A 27,950-nucleotide genomic window follows, 5' to 3' on the forward strand; every position below is an offset into this window, starting at 1 on the left:
CCAGTACTGTTGATTTTTCTCGCATGAACTTTCTCATGTAATTTTTCTCGAGCATTACGTCTCTTGCTGTTATTTTTCTCACGTATTATTTTTCTCACAAGTACATGGTGAGTCATAATTATGCTAACATTTGAATGGCACAAACAATTTATTCACAAAACATACTTCATATGTACAAGGTGATTTACAGGAATGTCTCAACCTGTTCGCCGTCATGTTCAAGGCACAAAAACCAACGAGCGACAGTACCATTTGAAGCCCGGACACACATTTCGCAGGGAATAGATGATACCACAGTCCTTATTCTGTCCTTCAGGCCATTGATATCACGAACGTTCACGCTATACACGCATTGCTTTACCTTACCACATAACAGAAATCACAGGGAGTCACATCAGAGGAGTCTGGAGATCATGGCAATGATCCACCATGACCTATCCATCGACCTGGAAAGGTGTGGTCGAGATAAAAATAATCCATTAGTGTTAACATAATTTTGGCGTACCCTGTATTTATCTCACCTAAGGCTAATGTGTGAGTTACATACTCGTGAGAAAAATTACACGCAAGAAAAATAACGGCAAGGAAAATGTCGTGCGAGAAACATCACACGAGAAAAATAGCGGTCACCATGCAGCCCTCCCCATTGTCTCAATCAACGGTTTCCCATGGAAAGACATGAAAGATAAATTAGCGTCTCTTGACTTGCTGTTGGCCCATGTTTACCATTTAGACGTGCGTTATCATTCTCTGCCCGACCGCCATCTTGTGCCACTCCATAAGAGCAAGTGCTAATTCTCATTTTCCACGGTTTATCACATCTTGACTATCTTATCAAATACTGGTGAGGGTTAATTGACCACAATTTCTTTCAAATGTGGCTGGCTGAAAAGTGACGCATGTGCGGTGTGCATGAGGGTACAATATGGAGAAATACACATGCAAGTGTTGTGAAAAAACAGTCAGACTCTGTGAATATCTGGTTGTCTGTCTGTCTATGAGGGTTTGTTCAACAGTCAGTCTGTCCGTCTCCCTATCTGTCCACAGTTTCATATTCTTATTCAAGGCAAACAAGAACAACCGTCTCATTGAAATAAAGTAGATAATGAGAGAGGAGATGTAGTAGTAGTAGTAGTAGTGATGGTAGTAGAAAACTTAGTAGCAGTAATAGCAGATCTGTTTTAATTTTGACAAGAGGATTGTATTTCATAATCAGAATGAGCGGCCATTACTTTTTGCATAAAAAAGGATTGTTTTTTTTTAGATTGTTTACTTTAAAGTTTAATAATACTTTGTGTATATCATATATGTATGAGAAAGTCAAATCTCACCCTGCAGTGGGCTGGTGCCACGCCCGAGGTTTGTTTCCTGCCATGAGCCCTGGGTTGGCTGGATTAGCTCCAGCAGACCCCCGTGACCCTGTGTTAGGATATAGTGGGTTGGATAATGGATGGATGGACAATCAAATCTCGTTAAATAAAGTACTGTGGCGGATGGCTGGGGATCCTGCCCTGCCAGGATGCCTGGAAGAACCGGGAGAGGTCCCTCTCCCGGTCCTTCCAGGCGTCCTGGCTGGGTAGGATCCCTAGCCGTCCGCCATAGTACATTATAGTCATTGCATGCAAAGTTGTGTTTATGTGAATATTACTGGAGAAGGGGGTCCATAGCTTTCATTAGATTCTTGAAGGAGTCTATGACTCAAAAAAACGTTTAAGAATCACTGTACTAGATTATTACCACTTCAAACTGAACACAAGAAAAATGTACAGTATATAATAAACAAAAGAAACAGAAATACAAATAAATGGCATAAACTTACACAATACAGACAGAAAACACAACTGCAGGGGAAATGCTGGCCGAAACCTGACAAACTGAAGTGCCAGACAATGTCAGGATTCACAGCCACTGTGTCAGGAGGCCTCCCCTCCCTTGGCCTCAGCGTAAAGAGGATAAGGTACATAAAACAGAGAACTATGATTAACATAATATAGTAATAGAAGGGCGGCACGGTGGCGCAGTGGGTATCGCTGCTGCCTCGCAGTTGGGAGATCTGGGGACCCGGGTTCACTTCCCGGGTCCTCCCTGCATGGAGTTTGCATGTTCTCCCCGTGTCTGCGTGGGTTTCCTCTGGGCGCTCTGGTTTCCTCCCACAGTCCAAAGACATGCAGGTTAGGCGGATTGGCGATTCTAAATTGGCCCTAGTGTGTGCTTGGTGTGTTTGTGTGTGTCCTGCGGTGGGTTGGCACCCTGCCTGGGATTGGTTCCTGCCTTGTGTCCTGTGTTGGCTGGGATTGGCTCCAGCAGACCCCCGTGACCCTGTGTTTGGATTCAGCGGGTTGGAAAATGGATGGATGGATGGATGGATAGTAATGCAAGATAATAAATCAACAATACCATACCCATACTATTTACTGTACATCTCATCCATCGTTGAGTTCCAACTTATAAGATGCTTTCTGGATTTTTCCACATTAGAAAAATGCGCCACACATCCGAAACCCTTCACGCCACACCTAGATTTCCCCTTAGGCCATCCTTTCAAGTGTGTTTTTCAGGGGGAATTCATGTTATGTTAGAGGGGCCTCTGCAGCTGCAGAAGCTTGTGAGTTTGCCCCTTTTCTCCAATCTCAGTAATGAATTTCTTAGAATCTAAAAGCATCTGATTAGTTTCTTTTACTGTCCTGCTTGCACTCAGGCTTTCCTCGATCAAAGCTTTGATTGCTTTTTGTTGGCTAATTGCTCCCTGCACCAAGTGTCGCAATTAAGCTTCCATTTTCTACTTTTCTAATTTGCTTTATAGACCTCTTTGTTTTTTTTTAAGCATGTGTGGCATGCATCATCTACCAGTATAATGAGGATTGGGGCCGATAAGCCAGCTCTTGATTTTATGTTTCTTTTAATCCACTTTCTTCAGTTGCTGTTGACTTTACTTCCAATCCAATGATCTTGAGTTTCTTTGCCATTTTAATCAACAATCTCCCATTTCTTTCTTCCTCATTGTCTTCTGTGCCGCTAACCTGTTTACTAGCTGAACTGGACTTGCAAAATTTTCTTCCAGTACAAAATAAGGCTCTTGGGCTCTGTAGGTATGACAGTGATAAAAAGGAGAGGAGTGTTATGAAAGGCAAAATGGGTGAGGCCTCCAAAAATAAGCTGAGATGCAGGCCAGAATCCTACCTGGTCTGTCCAGCAGTGGCTCATCTGACTTCATGTAGGCCAGGAGTTTTCAGTTGGGCCAGACTTTCAAACCAAGAAATGTAGCTGGGCTAGACATTTCCAAAGGCCAGTAAGAAGCAGGTAAAAACATATTTTAAATCAACACAAATGAATGGATTGAAAAACAAATAATATTTATTCATTTTTCCCTTTTTAAATTTGGTCACATCTGACATGAGCAGTGTTGTAGTGTAACAACAACAACATTTATTTATATAGCACATTTTCATACAAAAAAGTAGCTCAAAGTGCTTTACATAATGAAGAAAAGAAAAATAAAAGACAAAATAAGAAATTAAAATAAGACAACATTAGTTAACAAAGAAAAAGAGTAAGGTCCGATGGCCAGGGGGGACAGAAAAAAAAAAAAAAAAAAACTCCAGACGGCTGGAGAAAAAAATAAAATCTGCAGGGGTTCCAGGCCACGAGACCACCCAGTCCCCTCTGGGCATTCTACCTAACAGAAATGAAATAGTCCTCTTTGTATTTAGAGTTCTCACAGAAGGACTTGATGATGATGGTCATGCAGACTTCTGGCTTTTAATCCATCATTGTTGGAACATCTTGGTGCTTTGAGTATACGCCACCACCAAAAGGACACGGGAAAAGGAAACAGAAGAGAGAGTAGGGGTTAGTACGGATTTTAGAACCACCATGAATAGTTATTATAATGAATTGGATCTACAGAGTAGCAGGATTTAAATTACAGTGAAGTTATGAGAAGGCCATGTTAAAATAATGTGTTTTCAGCAGTTTTTTTAAAGTGCTCCACTGTATTAGCCTGGCGAATTCCTACTGGCAGGCTATTCCAGATTTTAGGTGCATAACAGCAGAAGGCCGCCTCACCACTTCTTTTAAGTTTTGCTCTTGGAATTCTAAGGAGATACTCAGTTGAGGATCTGAGGTTACGATTTGGAATACAAGATGTCAGACATTCCGATATATAAGATGGAGCGAGATTATTTAAGGCTTTATAAACCATAAGCAGAATTTTAAAGTCAATCCTGAATGACACAGGTAACCAGTGTAATGACATCAAAACTGAAGAGATGTGCTCGGATTTTCTTTTCCTGGTTAGGATTCTAGCAGCTACATTCTGCACTAGTTGCAAACGATTTATGTCTTTTTTGGGTATTCCTGAGAGGATTGCGTAATAATATTTCGTTACAGTACTTAAGTATTTTTTGGGAGTATCTGTGCTTTTCTGACAACTTTTACTTTACTACATTCCCTAAGCGGGCAGCACGGTGGCACAGTGGTTTGCTTCCTGGGTCCTCCCTGTGTGGAGTTTGCATGTTCTCCCCGTGTCTGCATGGGTTTCCTCCTACAGTCCAAAGACATACAGGTTAGGTTCATTGGCGATCCTAAATTGTCACCTAGTGTGTGCATGGTGTGTGTGCCCTGCGGTGGTCTGGTGCCCTGCCCAGGATTTCTTCGTGCACTGTGTTGGCTGGGATTGGCTCCAGCAGACCCCCGTGGCCCTGTGTTAGGATAGGGCCAGGTGGACAATAACTGACTGAATGACATTCCCTAAGCAAAAAGTATACTTTTACTCCGATACATTTCCCATAAGCATCTTCACTACAAAAAAAATATTCTGATTGGAACACAGACTACAAGCAAGCAGCAAATCAGAGATCCCGGTTTGCAAGCATGTCAGTTAATCACGATAATGCACAGGTGCATATGAGAGCACTGAGGTATGTTAATTTCACTTAGTTATCGTAATTAACATTATACCTGTCAAGATATCCAGCTAATGTTGCTGATAACATCTGAATCACAAATATAACACCACTGAATTCAGCGGAGTTAATTCAACGTAAAACTGTCCATTATTGTGAAACACTCTTATAATAATACATTTTATTTATTTATTCATATGTGCCTTTCTAAACAGGTGGCATGGTTCGCTTCCCGGGTCCTCCCTGCGTGGAGTTTGCATGTTCTCCCCGTGTCTGTGTGGGTTTCCTCCGGGTGCTCCGGTTTCCTCCCACAGTCCAAAGACATGCAGGTTAGGTGCATTGGCGATCCTAAATTGTCCCTAGTGTGTGCTTGGTGTGTGGGTGTGTTTGTGTGTGTCCTGCGGTGGGTTGGCACCCTGCCTGGGATTGGTTCCTGCCTTGTGCCCTGTGTTGGCTGGCATTGGCTCCAGCAGACCCCTGTGACCCTGTGTTCGGATTCAGCGGGTTGGAAAATGGATGGATGGATATAATGTGTGTTTTATCTATTGTGCAGTGTCCTTGAGTGTTTAGAAAGTCCAGTCATTATCATTCAGTCATTTTCCAACCCGCTATATCCTAACTACAGGGTCACAGGGGTCTGCTGGAGCCAATCCCAGCCAACACAGGGTGCAAGGCAGGAAACAAACACTGCAGGGCACACACACCCACACACCAAGCACACACTAGGGACAATTTAGAATCGCCAATGCACCTAACCTGCATGTCTTTGGACTGTGGGAGGAAACCCACACAGACACGGAGAGAACATGCAGTCTCCTCGCAGGGAAGACCCGGGAAGCGAACCCAGGTCTCCTTACTGTGAGGCAGCAACGCTACCCACTGCGCCACCGTGCCGCCCAAACACACATTATAAGCAAAACTAAAATACAAAAATTAAAGTCAGACAGAGCAATTTTAATCAAAGAAAAAAAGCAGTCTTAAACAAATGAGTTTTAAGTTTAGATTTGAAAAGTGAAAATGATTCAATATTTCTAAGCTCAGATGGCAGTGAGTTCCAGAGCTGGGGAGCAGAGCAACTGAATATATAAGTTATAAATCATTATAATTATAAGTCATTACCTGCCGTTCAGATCTTTCCTCAAGTAATGATTAGTTACACCGGGGGTGGCAAGTTAAAGAAGAGAATTCAAAATTCAGTTAATAAATGAAAAAAAATTAAAATGATTATTATTGTCAGTGACACAAATTAGGGCTAGCTGATGCACATAATTAACTTATTACAGTTGCAGATGGGGTTAAAGTAATATGTCACTGTGTGTTATCGAGTAGCTTTTAAATCCTGTAACTGTATCCTGAGGGATAGATTAAAGGAGGGAGGGAGGGGGAATTAATGAATGGAAGGAAGGAAGTTGTGAAGACCAAGTTTTCCCGCATCTATAAAATAGGCTCCATTTTAAAGTAGTCTACACTGTGACACACACGCGCATGGGAGTCACTCGCAGGGTCTAGTTATTGTTGAAGCATCGCATGGGACTGATTATGTGCACTAATATCTTCTCTCATTCCTTGCAGGAATACTTAAGAAGTTCACTTCCTGTTTTCAGCGTAAAGACCGCCCCTGGGATGACGTTACTTCCCCTTGACGACCCGCCTCTTTTTCCCTCTTCACTTTATAAATCCGATGATCTTCCTGGTCTGCAGTCTGTTATATGACTTGAGATTACTCTCGTTCCTAACCCATTGTTAGTTTGCCTTGCAGCGAACCTGACAATATATGGGGCGGATCCCCCCAAACCTTTATCTTGTTCCCACTGTTTTTTTACAACATGCGGAAAAGAATAAACTTAATTCTGCAAAATTTGCTTACCTTTTAATTAACATTTACTTTTACTTTCAATACTTAAGTACATTTAATATCAGAAAAATACTTTTGATACTTAAGTACAGAAAATACTTAAGGTTAGGTTAGGTTCAGGGTTAGGCTTAGGGTTAGGGTTAGGATTAGCAACAAGTACACAGAATTAGTAATAACATTTGTTTCCCTTGTGGTGGATGGCTGGGGCCCTTACCCGGCCGGGACACTCCAACAATGGAAGGACCGCTGGGGGCTTTTTCAGGGCAGATACAGGACAGCTGGGCCACGGGTTTGGAGCATAGAAGCTCAGCCTGTGGCCACAGTCAGGGTGTGCCTGAATGTTTACTTGGCCCTGTTTGGCAGCACTTCTACCACACCAGGAAGTGCTGCCAAACAGAAAGTAGTTGGACACCTGGAGTCCTATAAAAGGGGGCCAGTCGCCACTATTCAACAGCCTGAGTCGGGAGGAAGAAGGACAAAGCTGGTATGGAGGACTGGAGGCGAAGAGACGGTGCTGTATTTGTTGGCTCTTTATGTACTGTGCTGAGAAGTGGGGCGCAATGGAAAATGCTTCCCCACGGAGAAATAAAACGTGTGTTGTGTGGTGAACCAGTTGTTTTCCTCTAGAGCGTGCTAGCTCCCAGGTTGGAATAAGTTCTTTTTTAATTGCTGCGTCTTAAGTAAACTGAAACTATATAGATATAATATCAAAAGGCGATACCCCTTCCTTAGTGATATGGTGGTGAGAAATCACATAGGAGAAATAACAGCGTTCTTTAATGACAATTTACGTGGCATTACAGATGAAGGAAACCATAGCAAGACTTTTTCACCGAAGTGGGATCTCGATGTACACAGTATGCCATTTTCGTCTCTGCGTTGGAAGGATTTTCAGGATCGGATGACGTTATCTGCCATCTGTCCGTCAGCTTCAAAGGTGTGCCGGGCAATGTTCTAAGGCTTTATACTCTTTCTTCATGTGCGGACCCCTACTTAGGTACAGTGTATCCAGAAAGTATTCACAGCGCATCACTTTTTCCACATTTTGTTATGTTACAGCCTTATTCCAAAATGGATTCAATTCATTTTTTTCCTCAGAATTCTACACACAACACCCCATAATGACAACGTGAAAAAAGTTTACTTGAGATTTTTGCAAATTTATTAAAAATAACAAAATTGAGAAAGCACATGTACATAAGTATTCACAGCCTTTGCCGTGAAGCTCGAAATTAAGCTCAGGTCCATCCTGTTTCCCCTGATCATCCTTGAGATGTTTCTGCAGCTTCATTGGAGTCCACCTGTGGTAAATTCAGTTGATTGGACATGATTTGGAAAGGCACACACCTGTCTATATAAGGTCCCACAGCTGACAGTTCATGTCAGAGCACAAACCAAGCATGAAGTCAAAGGAACTGTCTGTAGACCTCCGAGACAGGATTGTCTCGAGGCACAAATCTGGGGAAGATTACAGAAATATTTCTGCTGCTTTGAAGGTCCCAATGAGCACAGTGGCCTCCATCATCCATAAGTGGAAGAAGTTTGAAACCACCAGGACTCTTCTTAGAGCTGGCCGGCCATCTAAACTGAGCGATCGGAGGAGAAGGGCTTTAGTCAGGGAGGTGACCAAGAACCTGATGGTCACTCTGTCAGAGCTCCAGAGGTCCTCTGTGGAGAGAGGAGAACCTTCCAGAAGGACAACCATCTCTGCAGCAATCCACCAATCAGGCCTGTATGGTAGAGTGGCCAGACGGAAGCCACTCCTTAGTAAAAGGCACATGGCAGCCCGCATGGAGTTTGCCAAAAGGCACCTGAAGGACTCTCAGACCATAAGAAAGAAAATTATTTGGTCTAATGAGACAAAGATTGAACTCTTTGGTGTGAATGCCAGGTGTCACGTTTGGAGGAAACCTGGCACCGCTCATCACCAGGCAAATACCATCCCTACAGTGAAGCATGGTGGTGGCAGCATCATGCTGTGGGACTGGGAGACTAGTCAGGATAAAGGGAAAGATGACTGCAGCAATGTACAGAGACATCCTGAATGAAAACCTGCTCCAGAGCGCTCCTGACCTCAGACTGGGGCGACGGTTCATCTTTCAGCAGGACAACGACCCTAAGCACACAGCCAAGATATCAAAGGAGTGGCTTCAGGACAACTCTGTGAATGTCCTTGAGTGGCCCAGCCAGAGCCCAGACTTGAATCCGATTGAACATCTCTGCAGAGATCTTAAAATGGCTGTGCACCGACGCTTCCCATCCAACCTGATGGAGCTTGAGAGGTGCTGCAAAGAGGAATGGGCGAAACTGGCCAAGGATAGGTGTGCCAAGCTTGTGGCATCATATTCAAAAAGACTTGAGGCTGTAATTGCTGCCAAAGGTGCATTCGACAAAGTATTGAGCAAAGGCCGTGAATACATATGTACATGGGATTTCTCAGTTTTGTTATTTTTAATAAATTTGCAAAAACCCCAAGTAAACTTTTTTCACGTTGTCATTATGGGGTCTTGTGCATAGAATTCTGAAGAAAAAAATGAATTTAATCCATTTTGGAAAAAGGCTGTAACATAACAAAACGTGGAAAAAGTGATGCGCTGTGAATACTTTCCGGATGCACTGTAGATAGATAGATAGATAGATAGATAGATAGATAGATAGATAGATAGACACAAGGTGGCATGGTGGCGCAGTGGTAGCACTGCTACCTCGCAGTAAGTTCCCATCTTGGGTTCTAACTGCATGGAGTTTACATGTTCTCCGCGTGTCTGTGTGAGTTTTCTTCAGGTGCTTTAGTTTCCTCGCACAGTTTTTAAGACATGCAAGTTAGGTGGACTGGTAATGCTAAATTGGCAGCAGTGTATGTGTGTGTGTTCGGTGTCTTTACCCTGGGATTGTTCCTGCCTTGTGCCCTATGCCTCCTGGAAAAGGCTTCAACCCTGCTATTGGGGATTGAGCAGGCTTAGAAAATGGTATGGTATACACACACTCTACGGTCTGAACTCACACCAGAGTAACATAAATGGAAGAAAATAAGAAAGAAAGAAAAACGTTAGACTTGGAAGTCCCAGTGAGACACTATACAGGTGTATTCCTGTTGGTATAAAGGAACCCCCATCGTGTTTCTTGACGCACTTCAGCATTTGTTGGCTGAAAGTCCTCAGTGTCGGTGTCAGAGAGAGGATGTGCAGCATTGTTCATAATGACACTCAGTTTTATTTTAACGTTCTCCTTTGCTACGACCTAGGGGGTCCTCCAGGGGGTCCAGAGTGTGTCCCATAACTGAGCCTGCCCTTTTAATTAGCTTGCTTCTTTGTTGTGTCTGTCTTGAAGTGATGTTATCAGCCCAGTACACCACATTGTAGAAAATCACACTGACCATCACAGGGTTGTGGAAAATGTGAAAGATGTCACTGCCTACATTAAAAGAACGCAGTCTCCTAAGATAAAATAGCCTGTGTTATGAAGCCAGTCTAATCTGCCATTGTAGCAAAGCAAAGTCGGTTACTTGGTGTATAATTACTCGTATCAGCTCGATCTCCTGTTTTTTTATACAACGGCGTAGCTGTTTTGGCGGATATCTAACAAAATTTAAATCAGGAGCTTCATTAATGTCTCTCGCACAGGACTTCCTATACTGCATTCTGCAGCAGCACCCGTGACATTATCCGTTAATTTCAGTCTGCGCAGCAGGGTTATGCTTGTCACTTACTTGCTTTATATATATATATATATATATATATATATATATATATATATATATATATATATATATATATATATATTGTAAATACGTATTGTGGTAGTATTATAAAACAATATACAGTATATAAAACAATCCAACTTGACGTTACGTACTTAGGTATTAACTACTCATATTAGTTCGGATGACGATCATTTGAAATACAAAGCAAAATCAAAAGCGAAAAGCCTCGCACAGAAAGTGCGCGTCGTAAAGTCTCCTTTTTAACGACAATTCCGTTTCCTTTTTGGCCTGAATGCTTCTGCTTCTGATTGGCTGGAGCCTTACCGTAAATCGCCTCCAACCTGTTTGGGAAAATGGCGAGAAGTCGTCTATTTAATTGAGTTGCTAGAAAGAAAAAGAAAAGGTTGACAGTCTGCATTTGTTTTGTTCTTCCTCAAGACGTTTCGAGAGAATGGCAGAAAAATTCGATAACTTAGAGGAGCATTTGGAGAAATTCATAGAAAACATCCGACAGCTGGGGATTATCGTCAGTGACTTCCAGCCTAGCAGCCAAGCCGGCCTCAACCAAAAACTGTAAATATTTCCCTTTTCAAATTACTGTTTGGAATGTTCAAGTGAATTGTTTGTTGCATGTTCTGACTCGAATTTTGTTTTTAATGCAACCAAAAAAGTCGGATTAGTTGGCTGTATGTTTTCATTTCGTTCTGCTGTTGTGTTACAGTTTACTAAAATCTGAAATCCTCTATTAGACTGACAGAAATAATAAAAAAAACAAACAAAAAAAAACCATTACGTTAGGTAGGGCAGACAGCCCCGTTTTAACCAGAACAGTCGCGATTTCAGGCAATGTGTCCCGTTTTGTGCCCAGCTTCTCGGAATTGAACAAAAAGTCACGTTTGTCTCCTTGTTAGTCGGCCGAAACGCGAAGGGGTCCCCGTACTTCTGTTTCAGGTGTATTTTTTAGAAGCTCCACGATACTCAATACGGGGGTCCAATCACATTCTTCAATTTTATTCGTCAGTAACACACTCGCTGGATTCGTGAGTTGTGCCCCCAAATACAGTATGCAGTGCTTTTTGCATTTAATTGTGTCTGTGATCTCTGTGTGTGTTGCTTTTCTACACAGTTGTTTGCAAACGGCCTCATTGATGATATTTTTACTTGACTATTTTAATATTTTGTATCTGTACTGTTTACAAAAGATTGGAATACTTACTCACTTAACATATAACGACATTTTTTTGTCAGTAACAACAACATTTATTTATATAGCACGTTTTCATACAAAAGATGTAGCTCAAAGTGCTTTACATGACGAGGGAAGAAAAACAAAATATAAAATTAGGCAATACTAATTAACATAGAATAAAAGTAAGGTCTGATGGGTGGGGGGACAGAAAAAAAAAAAAAAAAAACTCCAGACAGCTGGAGGGAAAAAAAAAACATCTGCAGGGGTTCCAGGCCAAGAGACCACCCAGCCCCTCTAGGCATTCTACCTAACATAATTAACCTCAATGAATCCTCCTGGTTTTCAGGCTTCACATGGAAGAATTTGATGATGATGGTCATGTGGACATCTGGCCTTTAATCCATCAATGTAGGAACTGCATGGTGCTTTGATCAGATGGTGGGGGCGCAGATTTCCACCACAGAAAACTGGATAAAGAACAGAAGAGAAAGTAGGGGTTAGTATGGATTTCAGAGCTTCCCAAGAATGATAATGATAATTAAATGCATATACAGCATACCTGGGTTACACTAAAATGAAGCTATGAGAAAGCCTTGTTAAAGTAATGGGTTTTTATCAGTTTTTAAAGTGCTCCACCATATCAGCCTGGTGATTTTCTATCTATATAAGCTATTTCAGATTTTAGGTGCATAACAACAGAAGGCCGCCTCACCACTTCTTTCAAGTTTAGCTCTTGGAATCCTAAGTAGACACTCATTTGAAGATCTAAGGTTATGATTTGGAGTGTAAGGTGAGAGGCATTCTGAAATGTAGGATGAAGCAGATTATTTAAGGCTTTGTAAAACATAAGCAGCATTTTAAAGTCAATTCTAAATGACACAGGTAACCAATGTAGTGATACTAAGACTGGGGTGATGTGCTCGGATTTCCTTTTCCTAGTTAAGATTCTGGCAGCTCCGTTCTGCACGTGTTGTAACTGATTGATGTCCTGAGAGGAGTGCGTTACAGTAATCTAGCCGACTGAAAACAAAAGAGTGAACTAATTTCTCCGCATCTTGCAGAGTTATAAGAGGTCTAACTTTTGCTATATTTCTTAAGTGAAAAACTTCCGTCCTAGTAATCTCATTAATATGTGATTTAAAATTCAGGTCAGAGTCGATAGTTACCCCCTAATTCTTTATCTCCGTTTTGACTTTTAATCATAATGGTGTGGTATAGTGGGTCCACAGCTCATGTCAAAGGCCACTTTTTAAAATAAATAATCGCCACACTCGCAGCTTAGCAAGGGTGCATGGTGTGTGTGTGGCCGAGCGGTTCCTGGAGAATTCGTGATGCGGGTGAACCTCACTTAAGTGCACAGGTGAGGAGTCGTCCGCATCCGTAATTGTTCCCGGGAGCTGCTGATTGCCACAGCTGATCCACGCCCTTGTTGTAAATAGAAGTGTGAGGCAGCTAGCAGGAAGGAAGATGAAGAAAAGAAAAAGAAAGAAGCGGAGGTTGCTGGAGTGAGAAAGAAGGCAGGAAGCAGTGAGGAGAAAGCCGGTGTGTGTGAGAGAGAAGAGCGAGCGAGCGCAGGCTCGCAGGCAGCTGGACAGTTGAGCCCTAGTTAGATGTTTGGCTGACACCTAGGGCAGTCGATTGTGGTCGCTCCTGCTGAGCATTCTGTGAGGAGCGGGAATGACCAGAAGTAGGATGGCTCGCTGTGGAAGACAGTGGGAGTCGGGAGGCTTGGGAGATGGATTCCCCAGCGTGAGCATCCTGGCCGTTGGGGGAACCTAAGTCTCAGTCTGGAGAATGCTAAACCGAAGCCAGGGATCGGGAAGCCTCCAGATCAGAACGGAGAGAGAAGGTCATCTGCAGGTAGGGCAACTCTCCTGTTGCGAAGCCCGATGGGAGAAGCAGGAGAGCTGCCAGGTAAAAAGAAGGTACCAGGCTTTGTTTTTAAAGAGCCTGCTTCCACCCGTTGTTTTAACTTTGTTTTAAAGGATTTGTTTAATGTTTTTTTTTTTTTTTTTTTTTTAACCTCCACTTTTCACCTGTTTTTACTGGATTATTTATTGAAGTAATTGTGATGCACTGCACTATTTATTTGAACACTTGTTTTGTTGGTTTTAAAATAAAAGCACTTTGGCACTTTTTGCACCATCCCCTTGTTTCATTGTTATGCCTCACTGCCAAGCTCATCAGTGACATTACCGACCGTGTCGGGTTGAAGGCCTCCCAAAAGTAAGAAGGGAGCATGGAGCAGAACCCGCATCGTCACACATGGATCAAGTTCATTTCTAATACCCTCATTATATCCATTTTTGCCAAATAGTAAAATTTATGTTTTCTCCTTATTTAGTTTGAGAAAATTACTACTCATCCATTCAGAAACACAAATAAGACATTAGGGTCAGTGAATCAAGAGAGTCGGGGGTCATCAGGCGCTATTGATAAATACAGCTGCGTGTCCTCAACATAGCAGTGGTAGATCACGTTATGCCTTGAGATAATCTGACCTCATGGAAGCACGGAGATTGAAAGGAGCAGCGGACCCAGGATAGAGCCTTGTGGGACACCATATAGAATATCAAGTGACATTGAAGTACAATTACCACAACTAACAAAGAATTTTCTACCTGTCAAATAAGATTCAAACCAATTTAACACACTGCCAGAGAGGCCCACCCATTGACTAAGGCGATTTCTAAGAATATTTTGATAAATGGTATCAAATGCGGCACTCGGATCTAAGAGGATGAGAACGGATAGATGGCCTCTGTCTGCATTTATCTGCAAGTCATTGACTACTTTAACGAGTGCAGTTTCTGTACTGTGATTTGTTCTGAAATCTGACTGAATCTTATCAAGAATAGCAGGTTTATTGAGGTGGTCATTTAGCTGCATGCTGACTGCCTTCTCTAGAATTTTACTTAAGAAAGGCAGGTTAGAAAGAGGTGTAAAATTTTCAAAAGCAGAGGAGTCCAGATTATTTTTCTTGAGCAGGGGTTTAACTACAGCAGTATTAAGACAGTCTGGGATGACCCCCATATCTAATGATGAATTTACTATATCATGAATACTATCGATTAGTATTTGTTTTCATCAGTGTAAGAAAGCTGCCAACTGGATTTATTCTTTTTTCAGAACTTTTACAGAGGTTTGCAGTACTTGTAGCATTTGCAATTAATGACTAAAATTTCTGTTATTTGTTTTCACCAATTTTAACATTTTAATACACACAGAGTTGCGGTTTATTTAAATACATTTTTATTGAGTGACATTACATTATGTAGTGCAGATCAATGCTATTGAATTTTACTATTTAGTTTCGTATCGAACTTAGACATTTTTGTATTGTGACCAACCCTGTCCTACGGTTGCTGCATCAGGGCCTAGGTGAATTGCCATTATTTGAGGGAAGCATGAATTCAGCTCTCAGCCAGAAAGTATTAAACAAGAATGTCCGGTCATCAGTCCCAGATTTGAATCTCAAGCACAATTAGGACAACATTTTGAAGCACAAGAGCAAGTCCACCTCAGTATGGCTGAAATTAAAACAAAACTGAAGGTTTTGAAGTGACCGAGTCAAAGCCCTGAATTAAACCCCATGGAAAAAATGTTGTGGTGAGGTTTTAAAAGAGCAGTTCAGAGTTGAAATCCCTCCAAAGGTAGCTGAATTCAAACAATTCTGTTTAAAATAGGAGACCAAAATTTCTTTGTTGCAATGCCAAAGTCACAGAGTCAATGGAGGATCAGGGCTTTTGAGAGACTGAGTGTCTGGGTCTACGAGTGTCCTGATAAAACTAAGATCCAGGCCTTTAATGACCTCTCAGGCACAGCCATCAGCAGTGTGTTTGTCTGTGAAGAGAGTGGCAACCTCATCGAGAGGTTTACTCTGGTGATTCCTCCTATGAAGTCAGTAGGCGGATTGGAAAAACATGGGACATTGGAAGGGGTGTGTGGCACTCCCGATATCTCTGCAAAAGGACGAAGGTTCATGTCTTTTGGTGCTTGCTGTCTTGCTATATGGTTGCGAGACATGGACTCTATCCAGTGACCTGAGATGAATACTGGACTCCTGTGTCTCTTCAGAGAATCCTTGGGTATCACTGGTTTGACTCTGTGTTGTTCACGGAGTCCCAAATGAGGCTCATTACCTGCATTGTGAGGGAGCATCACTTACGGCAGTACGGCCATGTGATACAATTCCCCCGAGGGTGATCCAGCTCATTGTTGAGTGCCCAAGTGGCTGGACCATGCTAAGGGGATGCCCACATAACACCTGGCTGCGGCAGATAGAGGGTCATTTCTAGTTTGGTTTGTCATGTGGTGGGTACAGCAATGTGCTGTACCAGTATATGCTCCCCAACCTGACCTGATGCCAAAGACAGATCTCTTCTTGGATTAGATTAAATTTTTAATCCCAAGGGAAATTCAGATGCATACAGCAGCGGACACATATCCAAACGATATGAAAATAAAAATAAATTAATATAAACAAATGTATATTGTTCAGATATACAATACAATTAATTTCTTCTATAGCCCAAAATCAAACAAGGAGAGCAGCAATGGGCTTTAACATGCCCTTCCTTTTGACAGCCCCTCACCCTTAACTCTCTAAGAAGACAAGAAAAACTCCCAAAAAAACCCTTGTGTGTGGTTTGGGGGGGGCTCGGGGGAGATGGAAGAAATGTCAAAGTGGTATTTCAAAATAAATTTAACAAATGCCGCAGGAGGAAGCATCGAAATGCCCGAAAGCAGTAGGCAGAAAAGACCACCAGAGGCACTTCTTAGTACACAGTGGTGTCATGAGCCTGTGGCTAAACGTGCTCCAAGAGGGTGCCTCCTGGAGGGTATTCTTCATGATGGCGGAAGCGCTTGATTGCAGTAGTTGCTGTTAAAAGTGGAACAAACAGGTAGCGCATGTAGCTGCCGCTTTTCTCGGTTCCCAGAGATGAGTTGCTGCTGAGTAGGAGAGGTAGAATTGAGCTTGAGTCAAACGTGTAACAAAAGAAATTTCTCGTGTGTAGCGTAACCAACATCAAAACGGTAGACCATTTTTTTCCACACACGAGTCAACTGGTCCCTAGTTACTGAATTCACAGCTTCCTCAATTCAATGTCTCAAATCTTGAAGATTAGCGGGCAAAGGTGGAACAAACACTCTTTCTTTAATATACCCCCATCGGTAAAAATTGCAGGGGATAAGGTCTGGAGACCTGGGAGGCCATAGACGACGAGCAAGATCTTGTTGTCCACATCTTCCAATCCATTGTCCTGGAATGGTGTCATTCAGGTAATGCTGGACCTCCAAGTGGAAATGAGGCGGGGCACCATCTTGTGTGAAAAAGAAGTTATTAGAATCTTCTTGAAGTTGAATTTTTAAACTCCTGTTGAGTACATGCAACCTCAAGGACCATAGGACCAAACTTTGAACTTTCCTCTAACCAGTGATGTGCGGAATGTGTTTCTTATACAGTTTGTTTGAAACAAATTTTTGAAATCTGCTCTTTCATTTTGAATAGCCCGGTACTTAAAAGTTGTTACTTTTCTATCTCAAACTTACATAGGCTTCACCTTAGTACTTCAGTACGTTCAGTGCCTTCATTACTTTCTGTACTGTTTGAAACTGTTTTCCTTCCATGCCTTACCAATTGTAAGGCAGATCTTAAATTGAACTAGTCTCTAGTTAGAATGACAAGGAATAATTAGAATTTTCTATTTACAGTTTAGCTTGTAGGGATTATAATAGAACCTGTCATTGACTATGCCCTAATCTGAACATAACTAAAAAAAAAATACCTGTCAGTTTAACAGAACCTATCTGGCTCTTGCAACAGTCATGTGGCGATTTATGGCCAAATGAGTTGAGGCCAGTTGTACTTATAGCCAATTTTAAACTTGTGACCGGGTTTTAATAATAGTGGAGCTGGTACTTTCTTTTTATGACAGATTTCTTCAGTCACACTACACTACACAGGTTTTCCCCCTGTGGGGTGCCATGAAGCACCAACAAGCAAACGACAACTTTTCCTTGCAATGTAATAAACACTGCAAAGCTCCAGCATGTGAACAAGTGTCTGGTGAGGGGGCCCTGTCATGAAGGATTGGTCACCGCAAAGCACCGACATCTGAACGACAGGTCATTTCCCTGTGGAGTTTTGGGAGCAGAGCCGTACAGGAAAGGGAGTGAAAGGCATGACAACAGCTAAGCAGCAGTTCAGAGGTGCTGTGTGGGGACAACTTGTACACGTTGTGGCCGACATACCAGCCAAATGGTGCCCTAAGTTGGCACATGACTGTATTAAGTTTAGTGGGGGAATTATTTTTGTCACATCTTTCTATATAATACGCTACCGTGGCTGTTCGTTTGTCTGTCCAGGATTTTAAATCGCCTGTAGCTCGCAAACCGTTTCACCTGTTGACCTGAAATTTGGTACACATCTACTACGTGATGTCTACTACCCGCTTTTCAGGGTGATGATTTTTATTATTCTTTTTATTTTTATTTTATTTTATTGTAGAATCAACTCTCGGAAGCACGCAGCAAGGCGGCCGTGTGGCGCATGTGTACGCACATTGTTCTCATTCCCTAGCACCTTCGTGGTCACTTCCCCTACCTCTTCATATCTTAAGTGTTCGATCTGCCTCAGGAATGATTTAAGTGCCAGCTTAAGTGAAAAATTAAGAAAAAGTACTAAGTAATTGCAACACAAAAACTAACTTAATTAGTTTTAACGCGAAAAGATGACGATGAAAGAAGAGAAGCAGCGGGCCGCTAGGGTGAGAAAAGAAGAGCTGCTCAGGAAGCAGCAAGCACATCAACCACTGAGCAAATGAATGATAAACGTACAGAGAAAGAGGATGAAACCTAGGAATGCTCAAGTCAAGTGTATTCGTGCAGTGCGCCGTTACTGGTGTGTTATAATAGGAGTTGGTGAACTTTTTTTTTCTTCAGTAAATCAATATCATTTACAAACTGCGTATTGTGTTCACTCAGGTTGTCTTGTATATTACACTAAACTAGGGAGCTTTGCCCCCTGCTCGCTTCGCTTGCCAACCCCCCTGCCTGCGCTGTGCGCTTGCCTCTTTGCTGTTCTGTTGCTCGCATATGGGGAAGCGGATGTACAATTTAAACAGATTTTTATTTTCATGGGAATTGTTACATATGCATAATAGAACTGTTTTACATTACATCAAGTAATTAACCATATTAAAAAAGAGTAAAACGTAATAATTTGAAAGTAAATTGTTTCATGTTGTGTTAGTTAATTCATTGCGTAATACGGTTTTGTTCTGTTTGGCTTTGAAATTAACATGCAAATACTTTTTAAACTTACACTTTTACTGTAAAACTTCAGTAAAAACAATTTTTTGAATTAAATTTTTGTCAATATTGCATTGAATTTTGATTCTGCGTTTGGACTTTCATCATCACAATGTGACCTATAACTGCCCGTGATTGAATTTAGTTTCTTTCTCTCTATTAAATAAAATGACTTTTTCGAATGTTTGGCTCTGAGATTTGTTAATTGTCTTTGCAAAAGCTATTCTAATGGGAAACTGTAAACATTTTAATACGAATGGCATATCAAGATCTCCTTTGGTGTCTGTTATCTGTGGGAGATGTACAACATTACCATTCTTGGATACATCCTTCTTTCTACAGTAATTTGGCCGGTGGAAGACCAGACAGTGTCAATGGTTGTAGATGTTCTTCGTGATATTGTAAGTTGATGTTTTCATCTTCAGCATAATCACCACCAACTGTTTCAGCATAGTCTATTGATACGCATTTAACCAATTTTCTGTGTAACCGATCGTCATTTTTGGCGTTAATTCGTTTTACTTCAGCGTTTCTTGGTGCTAGGATTGCCGTGTACTTATTTTTTCTGTTGATAACCCTTTGTGATTAAATTCTTCAATAAGATTTGGACATAATGCGTCTTCTTTAATTGGGATCTTAAAGTGAAGAAAACGTTAAAATTTATAAGAACTGGGAGAGCAGGAACTGTGTCTGTCAAAAGCATTCACACGAATGAGAGGTGAGAGTATCGTTGTACGTGGTTGAAAATGAATGAGAGGAGGGCGGGACTTGAAAAAATCTCATGGCCCAGGTCTCAACTTCCGGGACTTGAAAAAATCTTCCAAAAAGTCTTGTTGCATCGCAGGATTTTTTTTTATATAATAGAGAGATCTGTTTGAAGATCAGAAACAAGTGTTATGAATAAGCAAATATAGGAAAACTCCAGAATGGTGCAAAAACATTTTCACTGCACTGTACTTTTTTTAACTGGAATTTTTGTCTTATTGTTGCCATAAATTGTTCTTGAATGCTGTTGGGTAACTAAAAACATGTGTACTTTCGCATGCTTCACACACGTTGGTACTGCTTAGTTGTTCACCAGGGAGCTCTACAATAATTACAGAATCACTCACTCAAACCAGCCTTCGTGAAACACAAAAACCGACTGCAATGAAGATTATGTTTTTAAAAATTAAAATTTACAGGTTTATTTCTGTATTTTTATTTGTGACAATGTAAAGTGTATTAAATTTTAGATTGTCTTTGGACATCTTCTGTGTCTTGAGAAAGTCTAATTCCATTTATCTTGACTGCAGTTAACATTTTGTTTTGCAGGAATTTCATGATTACTGGATTACAGGATATTGACAAATGTCGACAGCAGCTACATGATATTAATGTGCCCCTGGAAGTGTTTGAGTAAGTGACATGTTGGGTTTAAAAGTTTGCATGCTGTTAGTAAATGTATAACATTTTTGGGGAAATGTTTTAGAGGTTTCAATTTAAAGTTATGCTTAATGGGTGAAAATTAGTACCATTGGAGTTAATCCTTCACAGGTTTCTGATTGTCAGTGGTCATAATGTATCACAGAATGAGTGTGCTGTAACTAATATTGAAAATTGTTTCTGCAAAATGGTCTTTTTATTTTTCTTATGTTTAAAGTAAGATTGGGAACATGTAATGAAGTAGGGAATAATAGGAAGGCTACTAGTTTTTAAGTATTAAAATACTAATGTTGCCTTTTGCATTTGCTTTGTTTGCATACTAGTTGATAGCAACTGCACATTTTGTTTATTTAATTGAGTTGCTATAAAGAAAAAGAAAAGGCTGACTGTATGCATTTGTTTTAGATTTTCACCAGAGCCATTACAAATTACCAGCGCATAGCTTTTGCTGTAATAGGACAGAAATATTTTTGCTTTGTTTGGTAAGTGGTGCTAACAGATGAATAAAAGTTGTTTTACCAAGTAGTGTGGTAGACAGTAGGACTTTAGGGACCTTCGAAACTCGACTTGATGATATTTTGGAACAATTTAAGTGAATAGGAATGGCGAGCTTTGTTGGGCTGAATGGCCTCCTCTTCTCTAGATTGTAAGTATCATGCATGACATAAAAATATGTTGTGGTGTCTTTCTTTGAGTTACCACAAGGTCAAAATACTATTTTGTACTTAGCAGTTGCCTCGGACAGATCCGAGCACTTCAGACACTATGAGGTCCGTAAATTGACGCCCCCTTCTGGAGCCCCTCCCCTGTTTTGTTTGGTGAACTGACACCTATATTACACGCCCCTCGTCACAATTTCAATTCCCTTTAGTTCCTGCACTGAAACGTGGATTCAGCATTTATTAAATTCTAAACTATTGAGGTCTCTCAGTTCTGCATCTGAAGCAGTTGTTTTGGTGTCATATATTAGAAACAAATTGAGCATGAAATTCTTAACATTTTGTATTTTATAGTATATGTTTTATATCTGCGTTTGCCATGTCTCATTCATGAGAATGCACTTTTTAATACATTAGTTATATGCTGCACTCAACGGAGTAGTGGCTCTGTGGCTAAAGATCTACACTGGTAATCAGAAGGTTGACCCCATATAAAAATGGGAAATGCTAAGGAAGAAGACGAAGAGCAATAAATTATATGCTGAACTCAGCTACGATTAACACTACATATTCTTATAGACTCTAAATTGAATAAATCATATAATTTGTGTAAACACTCAAAATATGCAATACTACGCGTCAGACGTTTAGGAGCTTTTTAGAGTACTGTCTTAGTGGTCCTCTGTGTTATATCATTAGTATTATTATAGGTGTACAAAATGTTAATATTTATATTAACGATGCATTAATTGTGGCGGAGTTTATGCTCCAGAAGAATGACGCACTCGCCCTCGGAAGCACGAAGAGGCATGAAGTAGTTCTTTGAGTCGCCCGCCTAACACCTTCTCTGTTAGCCGAGTGGTTTTGCATACCCATTGGTGGTGATGATGACACTCGACCTCGCAGCAACTACGAAGAGACGTTTATTACAGTAGCACGACAGTTTATCCTGGTGAAGCTTTTTTATTTACAAGAAGTATTTTTTGCACACAGGTTCAGTTTGCCACTATTACTATAATAGTACATTTGGCACAAAAGTGTACCGCTAACACGGGGTTGGGGGCATGGAAAGTGGGTGGAGTCAAAAGAGATGCATCTAAACAGGGGCGTCATCTTACGGGCCTCAAAATGTCTCTGGTCGCTGAATCTGTCCGAGGCCTAAAACTGTCCTGACTGCACCTGCACTCTATTGGTTGTCTCTGCGCCATATTTGTAGCTACTTGGTTACAAAGTGTGAATGGAGCACAAAAATGAGTTCCATAATTTAAAAATAATTGCTTTTAGCAGATCTGTGCAGTTACCTTCAGGAATCTTTGGGTGTAAGGAATTCCTAAGCACCAGGTATAGTGGACCAATCAACTTACTGGCTCCATATAAAGCATAAGATACAGAGTGTCTTGTAGAGTTAGGGACTCCCCAATTAGCCTTTTGTCCCTCGAAAGCCTGACCATCCCAGTTGTGGGGGGGTGGGGGGCTCCTAAATAAAAATTTTTACAAACGCCCTATGGTGTTATGAGTTAGCCTGTATCCATTACAGGTTTTGCAAGAAATTAACTGTTGCAGCTGGCAGATGGCTGTTCACAAGCTGGCCAGGGCTAGATACCCGAGAGGCAGAAGTTTATCTGGAAGGAAAGAGTAGGGAAGCACATCCTTTGTCAAGTCTCTGGGAGAATTCGTGAAAGAGCAAGGGGACTTTCATTACACCTTTGTAATTTTGGAAGCCATTCTAATGCTCTATAATACCAGGTTCTTGGAGTACAGTGTTGCTGCTTGAGCCTGTTCTACCTTCAAAATGATATACTTACGGTAACTAGAGCTGCATCTTCAGTATGCTAAATAAAATGGCCATTTTAGCATTTCACACCCAGTGTTTACATACATAGAATATTTGATCTGAGCTGTAGGTGTTCTGCATGATCCTAGTTAGAAGTGCAAGGTGGCTGGGCTTTTGTTTACAAACTGCATATCCATGTACAATGCAATTTATCTGCTTAAGATATGTCTATTTGAGTTCATAGTGTTCTCCATATCTAATTGCTTGTACTTTAGCTGCGCTACCTGTTGATGACAGGTTATAACAAATATTTTTAAATTATTTTGTCTCTTTCCCTACGTGTACTTTCATCCACCTTCCTCGGTATCCTCATGTATCACAACTGATCTTCACAGGTGCTCCCTCTCACAAGTATATTCCCTTAAAGCAGTGTTTCCCAACCTCAGTCCTGGGGGCACACTGTGACTGCAGGTTTTTGTTTCAATCAGATTCCTAATGAGTGACAACACATGATAGCACTGATCTCATTTAATTAGCTGGTATTATTTTTCTTTTATTCTACATTCAGAAAAGCACAGCAGCATAATTTTTACATTTATAAGACATTTAGAAATATTTCTGCTTTTGCTATAGATTGAAATGCTTAACTCTCTTTTGTTGATTTAATTATATTTTGCCCTTTCTCTGTGCAGTTTTTCCCCTTCGTTGTATCTTATTAATGACAATTAAAAATTATCAGAGCAGCAACACTAGCAAACCACTGAGTAATCAAAGGCTGCAAGTACTTTAGCATCAGACCCACTATTTAGTAAATAATGGATTAATTAAACAATTACAACATCTAGAAAAGTAGAATGAAAATCAAGATGAAAATATTGTTAAAAAGAAGAAAAATACATTATTCCCATATAACTGCTTGGTACATTTTAAATAATTTTTTTTTTTTTACCCAAACTTAGTTTTCTAATTTCTACATTGTTCCCAAAACACAGAACTTGGGAAATAACACATCGCTTAATTAGCCCAGGAGTCCAATTAAAAACAGAATCTGGTTGGAACAAAAACCTGCAGCGACAGGGGGTCCCCAGGACCGAGTTTGGGAAACACTGGCTTAAAGCCTGCTTCTTAGACTCTGTCATTATTTTCAAGGCACCCTTCCTGTCTTTTGAAGGCGTCCATCTCAGCGTCCATCATGTGCCATTTCTCCTCCTCGGTCGTCTAACATTTACACCCTCTTTAGATCTCGTCCCCAAAGGCAAACTGACCAATCATGTTGCCCTAAGTAACTAGATGCATATACACAGACCTTAGTGTTTTATTATATAGCTGTTTCCACAGTGCGATTACCATTTTCAGGCAATACTAGAGAGCTAAAGAAACCCCTTATCTCTTAATACCACTGGCTACTTTGCACACTGGTGTGGTTTTTTTAATTTTTTTTATTTATTTACATATTTATAATAATATAACAAATCATCTAATAATGACAGCCTGTGTTTGTGTATATTATATATAATATACACAAACACACAGAGTCATATGAAAAAGTTTGGGAACCCCTCTTAATTCTTTGGATTTTTGTAGCAACTTCCTTTTCATTTATGACATGCCTTATGGAAACAGTAGTATTTCAGCAGTGACATTACATTTATTGGAAAATATGCAATATACATCATAACAAAATTAGACAGGTGCATAAATTTGGGCACCCCAACAGAGATATGACATCAATACTTAGTTGAGCTAGTAGACGCTGTCCTCCTATAGCTTTTGATGAGTGTCTGGATTCTGGATGGAGGTATTGTTGACCATTCTTCCATACAAAACCTCTCCAGTTCAGTTAAATTTTATGGCTGCCGAGCATGGACAGCCTGCTTGAAATCATCCCATAGATTTTCGATGATCTTCAAGTTAGGGGACTGACGGCCATTCCAGAACATTGTACTTCTCCCTCTGCATGAATGCAAATCTAAGTTTGTAGATTACAAACTGTGTTTCGATTTTGAGGGCCCCAGTCCCTGAACTAGCCACACAGCCCCACAGCATGATGGAACCTCCACCAAATGTGACAGTAGGTGGCAGGTGTTTTCTTGGAATGCGGTGTTCTTCTTCCGCCATGCAAAGCCCTTTTTGTTATGACCAAATAACTCAATTTGTGTCTCATCAGTCCAAAGCACTTTGTTCCAAAACAAATCTGGCTTGTCTAAATGAGCATTGGCATACAACAAACAATTCTGTTTGTGGCATGAGTGCAGAAAGGGCTTCTTTCTCATCACCCTGCCTACAGATGTTGTTTGTGCAAATTGTGCTGAATTGTAGAACGATGTACAGATACACCATCTGCAGCGAGATGTTCTTGCAGGTCTTTGGAGGTGATCTGTGGGTTGTCTGTAACCATTCTCACAATCCTACACATACTGTATGCCGCTCCTGTATTTTTCTTGGCCTGCCAGACCTGCTGGGTTTAACAGCAACTGTGCCTGTGGCCTTCCATTTCCTGATTCCATTCCTTACAGTTACAGAAACTGACAGTTTAAACCTCTGAGATGGCTTTTTGTAGCCTTCCCCTAAACCAGGAGACTGAACAATCTTTGTTTTCAGATCTTTGGAAAGTTGCTTTGAGGATCCCATGCTGTCACTCGTCAGAGGAGAGTCAGGGAAGGAAGCACAACTTGCAGTTGACCACCTTAAATACCTTTTATATCTCATGATTGGACACACCTGTCTATGAAGTTCAAGGCTTAACGAGCTCATCCAATCAATGTGGTGTTGCAAGTAATCAGCATTGAGCAGTGACAGGCATTCAAATCAGCAAAATGACAAGGGGATCCACATTTGTGCACAGCCAGTTTTTCACATTTGATTTAATTTCATACAACTAAATACTGCGTCACTAAAAATCTTTGTTTGGAAAACACCGCAGTACTCAGATGTTCCTAGGAAATGAAAGACACACCACTGTTATCTTTTTTTGTTGAAAGTACAGTAAATTATTATGGAGGCTGAGAGGGGTTCCCAAACATTTTCATATGACTGTATGTATATGTGTGTATATATATATATATATATATATATATATATATATATATATATATATATATATATATATATATATATATATATATATATATATATATATATATATATATATATGTGTATATATGTATATATATATATATGTATGTATTTAAATAATAGAGAGAGAGAGAGAAATATTTAATAAGAGGAATGATTCGTTTCAGAGTGCCTTCCCCCACCCCCGGTTTGCATTTTCCATTAAGATGTTTTGCACACTGTGGAGCACATGGTCTATTTATAAACTGAAGCTTGTACTGCTTATGTGACCATTTTATTTATGTAACTGTTTCTCCAAATATATAATTTTCATTTTATGAAACTGTCATTTTTAGACTAGAGTATATTTACTATTTTAAAATACGTCCTAGTAGTACAGTAAACAAAACTCTTACTTTTGTAGCAGAACAAAAAGGAATGTTGTGTACTTTAATTTATCCCGTTAAATACCATACTCTTTCCCCCAGGTCACCTTGCCTTTTCATAAGTGCACAACTTAATGTGGTCTTCTTCCTATTTCATTTTCACATTAAGACTGGATTGATTAAATTATTTAAGCACAAAATAAAGAGTTTCTGTAAAAAAGGCTGCTGCATGGCGTGGCAACTGGAAATGAAGTGGATGCACAAAAATGTTCTTAATATTACTGTGGACATGTCCTTGTTTTATTTTTAGATATATTGACCAGGGCCGCAATCCTCAACTATATACAAAAGAATGTTTGGAAAGAGCCCTAGCAAAGAACGAACAGGTCAAAGGAAAAATTGATACTATAAGGGTAAGATGTTCCACATTAAACTATTTTAGATGTTCACTATATTCTGATTTAAAATGTAACGTTTCATGCAGTGTAACTAGTTTGGATATTACATTTATTAGAGCTTGTGTCATAGCGTCTCCTAAAGCTCATTCTTCCGTGCTATGAATGTAGAAATTATAATTGTAAGTATTGAATTGCAGTTAATGAGTCACATAAGTTAATATTGGATTCATAATTTAAAAACAATAAAACTGATCAAAAACATGTATCCGCAAAAAATGGCAATGTGATAACCCATATTACTTGTAACTGGAGAATATTAAATTCACCCTACAAGGAACGGTTCAGATTCTTTAAGTATATGGCACGCCTTTCATTAATGTTGTCTGCACCTAGCAGGGACTAAGATCTTCTTATTTTGTTTTGTGCTACTTAAATGAAACTCTCTCTGTATGTGAATCTTGAAATCATTTTTGCTGCATTTTTAGCAGTGGCAGCTCCTTTTACCATCTAAAGACGTTCCAACTGATTGCTGATTGATCATTCATTGGAATTAGATGGGTTTCATTTTAAATTTACTGTAATACAGCATCGGGGTTAGCACTGCAGCCTCATTCACCATAATGGGCTTGAATCCCTTTGCTCATTCCTCCTGGTCCTCTGGTTTTCTTCCATTTTGCTAAAAATCTTTGCATTCGACTGAAAGCTGGTGCGGTTGTGGGTGTGAGTTGGCACCATGTGGGGTTAGACCCTGCCTTGTACCTGATGTTCCTGGGATAGGCACTGAGCTTCTGTGACCGCGACTTGAATTAAGCCAAGTTAAGAATATTGACTTTTGAAGTGAGTATTCACAAGCAATATAGTGATAAATTGTACATTTACAATATGTCCATTTTTTTTGTGCAGAAGAGCAATATTTAATTTTTTGTGATCCAAATTTTTATAATCAGAAAAGTATATGAAAATTGGGATATAAGAATATAATATTTTATGATGATTGACCTGTTGATTTAGCATTTGTAGTTGGACACACGAGTACCACAGGCTTTGTAATGATTTCATTTACTTTTTCAATTTCAGAAATTCAAAAGTCTTCTTATCCTGGAACTTGGCAAAGTATTTCCAGAAGAGATGTCCAAATACAAAGCTTTACGTGGCGAGGACTCCCCTTCATAGTCTGTATAGTTCCCAAGAGTTTGGTGAATGTGTTTGATATCATGTTTTGTAAATAAAATGTTTTTTTGTGTTTTTTCCAATTTCTTTCTTTTCATCTCTTTATTTTATCCTAAATA

The 27,950-nt window shown here is 40.3% G+C and overlaps 1 protein-coding gene across 1 annotated transcript; it reads left to right on the top strand.

The window, feature by feature from the left end:
• Positions 1 to 10,772: 10,772 nt before the first annotated feature.
• Positions 10,773 to 27,914, top strand: med10 (mediator complex subunit 10). The gene is made up of 4 exons (XM_028792060.2): positions 10,773 to 11,035; positions 20,280 to 20,363; positions 26,574 to 26,676; positions 27,739 to 27,914. The coding sequence occupies exons 1-4, from the start codon at positions 10,914 to 10,916 to the stop codon at positions 27,832 to 27,834; spliced, it is 405 nt and encodes a 134-aa protein (XP_028647893.1). The 5' UTR covers positions 10,773 to 10,913; the 3' UTR covers positions 27,835 to 27,914.
• Positions 27,915 to 27,950: the final 36 nt, after the last annotated feature.

The sequence above is a fragment of the Erpetoichthys calabaricus genome, chromosome 13 (assembly GCF_900747795.2).
Source record: "Erpetoichthys calabaricus chromosome 13, fErpCal1.3, whole genome shotgun sequence".
Taxonomy (NCBI): domain Eukaryota; kingdom Metazoa; phylum Chordata; class Cladistia; order Polypteriformes; family Polypteridae; genus Erpetoichthys; species Erpetoichthys calabaricus.

Bases quoted from the DNA above. Each gene is read 5' to 3' on its own strand.
- med10 (XM_028792060.2), top strand. From the start codon at position 10,914: ATGGCAGAAAAATTCGATAACTTAGAGGAGCATTTGGAGAAATTCATA. The intron at 11,036-20,279 runs GTAAATATTTCC...TTTGTTTTGCAG, and splicing joins GCCGGCCTCAACCAAAAACT to GAATTTCATGATTACTGGAT. The intron at 20,364-26,573 runs GTAAGTGACATG...TTTTATTTTTAG, and splicing joins GTGCCCCTGGAAGTGTTTGA to ATATATTGACCAGGGCCGCA.